General features: G+C 30.5%; 1 protein-coding gene across 1 annotated transcript; it reads left to right on the forward strand.

Moving 5' to 3' along the window:
• Positions 1 to 593: 593 nt before the first annotated feature.
• LOC110690337 (probable WRKY transcription factor 28) lies at positions 594 to 7,440 on the forward strand. The gene is made up of 3 exons (XM_021867165.1): positions 594 to 1,245; positions 2,041 to 2,187; positions 6,902 to 7,440. The coding sequence occupies exons 1-3, from the start codon at positions 746 to 748 to the stop codon at positions 7,329 to 7,331; spliced, it is 1,077 nt and encodes a 358-aa protein (XP_021722857.1). The 5' UTR covers positions 594 to 745; the 3' UTR covers positions 7,332 to 7,440.
• The last annotated feature ends 2,369 nt before the right edge of the window (positions 7,441 to 9,809 follow it).

The raw sequence follows: 9,809 nt of genomic DNA on the forward strand, positions 1-9,809 counted from the left end.
AAGAAGTGTACCTAATATTAGAAGATATTATTGAAAGATATAAATAACACACCTTTAAAGAGTAAGATGTTTAAATTAATTAAAAACCACTATACTTTACACCTAATTAAAAACGATTTTAAAGAACTAATAAAACGTTATTATAATAGATATACGCATTATAAATAGCTCGCTATTTGACAACCATGCACCTAGGGCTTTAACCTTTATTTGATAAAAACAATCCGTGATTCACTATTCAAAATAAACAACACAAATATTTAAAAACGGATGGAATAATATCATAAACACTTGATAATAATGAGTAATGAACTAATGACGTGTTGTATGAAAACTAAGAATACAAGGACCGGCACTTTGTAGAGTAAAGACCTCGTCATAGCTTGTCAAGAGAATTGAATAAAATCAAATTTAATAATTTCGGCCATACAAGTTACATAGCAATTTATAATATACGCTCAATCATACACCTCACACAAAATTCCAATCAAGAAAAATCAAAAAGGACATTTTTAGCCCTTTTAATTACAAACTCTATTTTGTCAAACCTTACCTTATATAAAGTTTATTTTGCCTCATTTTCTTATATTATTAACCAACCACACTATCTATCTCTTCATTATCTCTCTCTTCCATTATATACTTCTTCAACACCAAACCTAAAAACAATATAATTCATTCTTTTAGTCAAACCCTTCTTTCTCTCTCTACTTTCTCTCTCTACACACATTTCACACTTAATTCCATGTCTAATGAAGCAACTAATTACCATCATAATCTCTATAACAATCACTCTTCCATGTCTAATGAAGATCATCAATCTATATTAGACAATACTAATTTCTTCTCATTTTTTGATAACCCTAGTAATTTTAATACATCTTGTGTAGATAATAATAATAATCCTTCTTGTAATGATGGTAATTATTATAGCTTTAATGAGTTCTTACATGGTTCTTCTATGGATTACCCTACGCTCGCGAAGAGCGTAGGGTTATCCCCTTCTTCCTCGGAAGTGTTTTCCTCCGTTGTCGACGAAAACCCGGTAATGACCAAAGAAAAGGAGGCAGCGGCAGCTATTGTTGTTGGAAATGGGGGTAGTAATAATAATCCTAGCACTCCTAACTCTTCCATCTCTTCCTCTTCTACGGAAGCTGGTGGCGCCGATGATGGTTCGGTTGGGAAGAAGGATGATAAGCAGCACCCTAATAAAGCGGTTGATGATCAAGATGAGTTAAAGCAAGGGTATGTTCATTAACACTTCATTTGGTAAAGAAGTAGAATATTATTGATGATTTTTAATTCATTAATTAAATTATTTATATATTTTATCTTGACCAAAGGGAATAAAAAACTTTTCAAAAAAAAATAAAATCTTTATTTATTATGTTCATATTTGTTATAGACTTATGATATAAGATCTTGAATTAATTGTATTTTTTTCAACTGTACTAGGGATGGAAAATTATAATTACCACTTCAAATTAATAAACTTAAGTTCATGTGTGTTAATTAATGTTAATTATGTACTAGAAGATCGAAAAGGTTAAGACATTTGATGAAATAAATATTCAAAGCAACCCATCTTTGACAAATTAATCCAAGGAACAAACTTCATATAGCGTGATGCATAGAGGTCGTTGGTTAAACTTGGACCATTGATTTTTGTTCCCATTATAGGCACTAGTAAGAATTAGGGATGACGAGTTTACTAAATTCTCCCTTCATCTTTAGAAGTTTTTTATTTTATTTTTTCGAAACAAGATGAATTATTAGAGGCAAAGAAAGTATAATTTTTTATCCTCTTGAAATTACAATAGAATTCATAAGTATCCATTAAATAGAGGACGCAAATTAATAAACCAATAACTTGACACGAAGATGCAATCAAGCAAGACTATTCATCAAAATATAATTAGGAACTATGCCTTGCCCTAGATCAAACACTTTTCACACCACTACCTTTCGCGACGTGTTTTATAAGTAGTTAATTATATTTTGATGATGAAATTGATTGATCAATGTATGTATCATGAACAGGACTAATAAGGGAAAGAAAAAGGGGGGAAAGAAGGAAAGAGATCCGCGATTCGCGTTCATGACCAAGAGTGAGATTGACAACCTTGAAGATGGGTATAGATGGAGAAAATATGGGCAGAAAGCCGTCAAGAATAGTCCTTATCCTAGGTATGTTATCACATTTTCACATCTATATATCTAATCATTCTTTTTCTTTTTTCTTTGCCTCCACTTTTCGAAGTTTCAAGTACATACTATATTTAGCTGGTATTTAAACGCGTTTTTACATCATAATAGCTACATTATTTTGATCATGTTTAAGTATGAGAATTTTTATTCATGATGATGAAAATGATATTATGCATGCTTACAAAGTATAATAATATATGTTCATCAAAATGAAGTAAACATGTTAGGTAATTTCTTTGGAAAAATTATTTGAATGATCATAACATATGTTGAAAGATATATATAGTAGACTAGTTGTACAGTAATTAATATGTTCTAAAGCAAAATGTTGACAAATTATTCACATTACTATGTAAAATACGGAATATTAAATATTGTAATTTAGAACAGTTAATTGTAATTCTCAAATATTATGAGAAGGCACAACCAATCGAGCTAGTACTTTTTATTTGATAATTGAATTTAATATTTAAATTAATATATTCCGTTTTGAAAAATCTAGTCGTATAACTTTTTTGAATAAGTGAGACAAATTCCGTTTATATCAATTGGATTTTTGTAAATTGGTGCAATGATCAATTCTTTATTTGTACACATGCAAAAATGTAGTTGTAATAGTTCCACGTTTCTAATTAAAAAGCAAATAAAATAAAATAATTTGTTTCATTTGGAAGAAAACGGCACAAGTTTAGGAATGTTAGGAGTTAGGACACCCTAGGTGCTAGTTGTAGGGATAAAGTTGCGCCGATATGGAGAAGATTAGTTCCGTGTACAAATTATATTGCTTGCTTATCTTTGGAATTTATGCAAACCTATTTTATCACTCTAGCTAACGTGTTACAATTTGATTCATCAATAGGATACAAATCCAATTATTATGAAGTTGATGAATGATGATATTAATTCATTTATTATATGTATAGATAATGTACATGCAATGGTTTAGCTAGGCAAATTTAATAACAATTGGGACAAGATTTTCTTATTGGTAAGCTACGTAAATCAATTTCCAATAAGAAATTGAGTTATACAATAACCCTAAGAGTTTGAGAAATTGTTATATATACCCAGGTGTACTGTACACCCATGGGTATTTTGTACTCATTTAATGATTGTTTTTCAAATAATTTAATTATTAAATGAAGAGCAAAAATTAACATTGGGTTAGTTGGTTAAACGGTACACTCGGGTGTATATAACAAATTTGATGAAAGGTTATAGAATTTGTTATATAGATGAAAGCCTATAGAACTTATTTATTATTGTACACCCATGGGTATTTTGTACTAGGCTTTCATCTAAGTACTATTTCTAAACTCCGATTTTTTCATTGTATAATAATAATGTTGATATTGAATTTTAATACTATTTACAAACTTTATATTAAGATTATTAACCATTATTTATGTTTTATGCATCAGGAAAAAAAAAGTTAGATCTTATTAGTTTTGATTCAAGTGGATCTTTTATTCTTCTTCTAAATGCTTAAAATAATTTATTAATAAGTAGTCACTCGACATCAATTTTTATAATTTTAGTAAATCCATAATTAGAGATATTAAAGCTAAAACTTTTACAAAGTCAACAACATAAAAGGTAAACCTTCAAAATGAAGGTTCTGAAATTTTTCCTTAAAGAGAGGAATGAGAAAAATATATAAAGATTATACGGAGTAAAATTTATTTCAATAACTCAGTATATTCTTAAATGAACAATAATATCTTTTTATAGTCATCCCATCTAAAATGTAACTACTAAAATTTTCTTTTCTTTTGATTTTTATATATTCTTGCATGTTAAATTTGACTTTAACACATGTCAACATAGTTTGACCATTAATTACTGTTAGAAAAGAATCATAAAAATTTATTATTTTTGAAAATATCCATTAAGATCAATCTAGCATATAAATTGACTTCTTTAACATAAATTGACATGCATCCAAATTCCATACTTTGTGTTAGAAAGCGTTTCTAAGAACAATATATGAACTTGTGATTGAACTCAAATGTAAAAATTGAAGTTTTAACCATTATACTATGTTGCATGTCATGTTATACTTTCAAAATAATACGAAGTATATTAAGCTATGTAATAAGAGTATAAAAAGAACTCATTATGACGTACATGTATTATACTCAGCTCCGCAGTATACAACTTAAATTTTATTCAAGTAATTACCCTAAGCATTGTCCGAGCCCAAAAAAAATTATTTAGGAATTATTATATAAATCAAGTAAAAAGTCCAATGCATACCTTAATTTCTCACACTTTCTTGATAGCTTATAATAAATATCACCCTATCATCTTACACTAAAAACTCACGAGGAGTTGCCAGAAGCCAATACACTACATTCCACCATCCGCTCTACCTTGCTTCTATTGAATAACTTTAAATTGAATTTAGTACCATCTTAATTAATTTTAAATTTTTTTTTCCTTTTTTTTTTGTTTATGATCTTGCTAAGGAACGCCCCCGGGGTGTTGGATAAACATTTAGAATCTTACTTAAAGTGGTATTAATTGGGAAAGCATGACAAAATTACGCGTCAATCGGTGTAATTAATGTTAATTTAATTTAATCCTTCTACTTTAACTAGCTTATCCAACGCTCCCAGGGCGTTCGTTAGCATTTGCCGTTATTTTAGTTCCTATACTCTTTTTTTTTTGTGTTTAAACCTCAAGGCAGGTATTGAGAATCGATCTAAGGGTCTGTTCACTTCAGCTTAATTTTAGTTCAGTTCAACTTAAATCAGTTCAGTTCAACTCCTAATTTCCTTCTCTCATAAAATATTCATTTTAGCTCTATCCAGTTCATTAGCTCCAATCAGTTTTGTTCAGTTCAGTAAATGTGAATAGAAAATATCCCCTAAAATTGTAAAACTGGAAGGCCAGGGAAGCATTGAACGCTTGACCAATTCCTCATTCTCTCCTTTATACTTTTTTTCAAATCCCTAGATTTCTCAAGTCTTAGCATGGCAAAATAATCCTTAATTATATCTCCCTGTCCCTCACCTTAGCTTAGCTTCCTCAACATTATCTCGCCTAAGCCAAGCTTGCTTCCTAAACCAAGGCCGGTTGTTAAAAATGTATAGCAACCGGTTGCGGAAAAAAGTATGGCAACCCACTCAACAAAATTAAACCATACAAGTATATGTTTGATCAAAGAGAGTGTAGAAACGAGGAAGAAAAGTTTAGAGAGTATGCATGACAAATTGACAACACTATAATAATCTTCAATAGTGATTGTGGACTATGCCGAGTTTCCGCTGCAATTTGCTAAAAAATCTAGAAATAATTGAGTTGGTAGAAATAAGCAAGGACCATTTCGCTCTATTCCAAATTCCATTAATCAATTATAAACAATGGTCAACAAGGAATTCACGTTTTCAATTCCCATTCCCACATCTTTTTATTCCTTTCCCAACAAACTACTACATCTCCATTCTCCCTACTTTGTTCCCAAGATTATCATTTTTTGAGAGGTGTTTTTTTCCTAAGATCTTGACTATAACTAATACTCATCATGATTCACGTATGTAAGTAATAATAATGATAATAATAAAAATAACAATAATAATTATAAAAACATACTCACTTTATAATATAATTAAAGCTATTAATAAAAAAAAATAAAATTAAAGCTTGATATTGGGTGTGGGCAATCAATCCCTATCTTGTTTACTTCATTTCCTCTTATTTTTTTTAAAAAAAGTTTTTATAATTTCAACAAAATAAGTTCTGATAAAGATTATTAAGGATTATTCAAATTATATATACTCCGTATACAAACTCAAACTCAATGATAAGACATGAACCCGCCACGTGTCATCATGACTAGGCAGATAATGTGGTGCCATATCATACAGTTACTGTCATTCATTATAATGCTCATTATACTCCAACTTAAAATCACTACTCCAATAACACATCTTATGTTTACAATGTTTTACTACTGTTATTCATTAGTATGCTCTTTATACTCCAACTTAAACCACTACTCGAATAACACCTCTTATGTTTACAATGTTTGTAAAAAAGACTTAACTATAATCATAAACTTAAAGATTAAATGTTTAATTTTATACATAAATATTCAACAACAATCTATAATAACAAAAAATAATTGAATTCTTTTGTTCATATACATAAAATAAAACCCATAGCTTTTTTTTTTTTTTTTTGATTTTTTTTTATTTAAATATATATAAAAGTATCTCAAAATACATATTGATGTTCAATAGTGATTGAAAAAATATATTTTAAATAATGAGTACCATAGTATATGCAACTAATTTCATCTACATTTATATTTCATCACATAATTTTTATTACTATGTATAAAATCTCATTTTCAATGTATATTATATAATATGTAAATAAAACACACTCAGTCTCAAAGCCTAATTTACATTTATTGACGAAAAGTGCAACAAGCCAAGTCAAATTGAATAATTTTTTTTTGGCTTTTAATTTATGTTTCTCTATATTTTCATTGATTTTGATTTATCTTGTTTTAAGAATGAATTTTTGAACGACCTTATTGTTCTTACACTTAATCTGTGTGAGCTTATTTAACAATTTTTTTTTAGCTTAATTAACAACTATTTTTGAGCTTATATTATATAATCCATTATATACACACATATTGTATTTTAATAAATAAAGGTCGTATACTTTTATATGTTTTCAGAAGCTATTATCGGTGCACAACACAAAATTGCTCAGTGAAGAAAAGAGTAGAAAGATCATTCCAAGAACCCTCAACTGTAATCACAACCTACGAAGGTCAGCACAACCACGCAGTTCCGGCCACGCTACGAGGTCACGCTGCCGCGCTCCTCCCTCATTATTCCATGCTAGCACCACCACTACCACTACCACTACCTCCACCACAACCTTTGTCATCCTCCAACATCCCTCAAGAACTACTAGCTCAACTCGGACACTGCGGCAATACGAGTGGTAGTGTTTCATCACCCTTTCCTTACTTCTCTCGCTTCCAACAACGTAATTATAATCAACAACAACAACAACAACATAACCATCAACAGTTGCAAACGGAGGATTATGGACTTTTGCAAGATGTGGTTCCTTCGTTTCTGTTAAAGCAAGAGCCTTAATTATATGTTACTAATATTTCTGGATGTTAATTATGAGTTTATATATATTATAATAATTATTCCAACCATGCTAATCTTATGTTATAGAGGATTTTTTTGACTAATTTCATGATTAGCGTATGCTTTACGTTTTTAGTTAGTGATAATTATATATCTATGATACTACATGCATGCTTAGTACTTGTATCGTATTCACAATGATAACTTTATTTCTTCCTTATCCTTTAATAAGGTTGAGAACACTTTTATGAATAGTGTGTAAGTGACTAGGCATGTAGGCAACAGAATGTGCAAATAAATTAAATAGTGCATTAGTTTTTATTTATTTGCAACACTTTTTAATTCAAACTTGTTTTATTCTCTATTGCAAGAATGCAACAACACTATAAGTAAAATTATTATGGAAATATCTCTTATTATTAATAAGTAAAAATTATAAAAAAGTTCTATAATAAAATTAGAAATTAAATCCAATCTAACAAGATGTCAATTAAAATTCTTTTCTTAAATATAACCTATCAAAATTAGACAAAGTAGCATTTGTTAATTACAAATGCCTTTTACAAGGTAAATAAAATAATCAATAGGCAACATATTATATCTATAGTAATCTTTATTACACAAAGTATAAGCCAAGGGGATAGGCAGTGAAAAGTTATTGTCCAACTGTTTGAACTACCCAAATTGCCCAAAAAAAAATGATATATTGCTTAATTATTTGAGTTTCAAAAAATTTTTAAAAAATTCAACTATTAAGTAAGCAAAAAAAAAAAAAAAAAAAAAATCATTTAGGTAAATAAGCTAAGAAAATTAATCAACATTCAACGCTAAATAATTTAATCAACATTCAACTTTTCGTATTTTAATCAATATTTTTGTCTTAAAAATTTTGATTTTTTTTCCATATGTTATTGTCATATTGATCACCAATGCAATAATTATTCTATCGTTTTCATCCGTATATCACATTGCGTAAAACACAATTCAAATTTAGTAAAAGCAATTCACTATGTTCAATATTTAGTGATTTATGACTTATTATTATAATAACTTTAGAAATTTTTAATTAACTAGGGCGGCTGCATGCACGCGTGTAGACACCTAAAAATGTCTTCCCAAAACCAAACCCGATGATGAACACCTTTTACCGCCATTATCGGCCGGGTTGAGTATTTAATCCTTGGAGTGCTTAAATCCATGTTCTATCCAATATATTTCATGAACCAATCCAATTTCTAGCTCATTTACCAAAACCATAACCTATTTTTCACTTTTCGTGTCCACATCGCAAAACCGAGAGAAACTGATTTTTTGGCTATACAATTTTGATCCATTTATTATTTTTTGGATAGGCCTTTAAATAATCTTTCCAACCATATATCATAAGCCTAATTCCGAGCTATAACGAAAAAGATATGAACAAAACACTTAACTCGGCCCAAAACCGACACCCTTCCACTAAAACAGCCATATCAAATCATTTTGACCTGATTCCAATTGGGTTGGAAAGTAAACTTGATAAGCTTTCCAATGATATATTATACGCCTTATTCCAAGTTACAGATCAAAAGTTATGATTATTTTAAAAACGGGTAAAAAACTGAAGTTACCGCGCAGCAGCTAAAATGCCGCGACGCGGCAAATGCTGACATGTCACGGGGCTTATTCCCGTGACACGGTGCCCTTTTTTGTAAATCTGCACAGTTTTCTCTCGTGTCATGGGATTTTGCATCGTGTCACGGGATTTTGCACCGTGTCACGGTGCCCATTCCGTGACACGGGGATATTCCGTGTAATTTCCGCATACTTTTTACACCGTGACACGGCATACTGCACTGTGCCACGGTGGAAAATGTCGTGTCACGACATTTCTTCCCGTGTCACGGTGCACATCCCGTGACACGGGATTGCTCCGTGTTTTCTCCGCGTAATCCCTAAACGCGTTTTCACTTCCCGTAACCTAATTATTTCCCGCGTCACTCAGTTTTCCTCCGTGTCACGGGATCTTCCCTCGTCTGACGGTGCCTGGCACCGTGTCACAGTGCTCTTTGCCGTGACACGGTGTTATTTTTTAGGGTTTTTATCTTTTTAGGGTTCCGCGTGTTCCCTTTGCTCTTTTTCCCTATAAATAGGACCCCCTTTCTGCAGTTCGGGGCACCAATAATCATTCTCTCTCACCTTGCACCAAAAATCATTCTCTTCTCCCTCTTTAACCTAATTTCTAGCCTCCTTATTCTTGCATAATAATTCCCCTAAGCGCTCCAAGGAGTCCATACTTGACCCGAGATTCCGTCCTTAAACCAAGGCGTGAAAAGTACAAATAACTGAGGGTTTGGACCTAATCAACTCTACTTTTTATTTTATTTAATTTAATTTTCATTTACTTTATATTTTTTTATTGAAGTTACTAACAATTTATTCATGATGTAGCAATTTAAAGGAACGTGGGGAATGTGAGTAATTAATTAATTTAATTAC

This window comes from Chenopodium quinoa, unplaced genomic scaffold (genome assembly GCF_001683475.1).
Source record: "Chenopodium quinoa cultivar QQ74 unplaced genomic scaffold, ASM168347v1, whole genome shotgun sequence".
Lineage (NCBI taxonomy): Eukaryota > Viridiplantae > Streptophyta > Magnoliopsida > Caryophyllales > Amaranthaceae > Chenopodium > Chenopodium quinoa.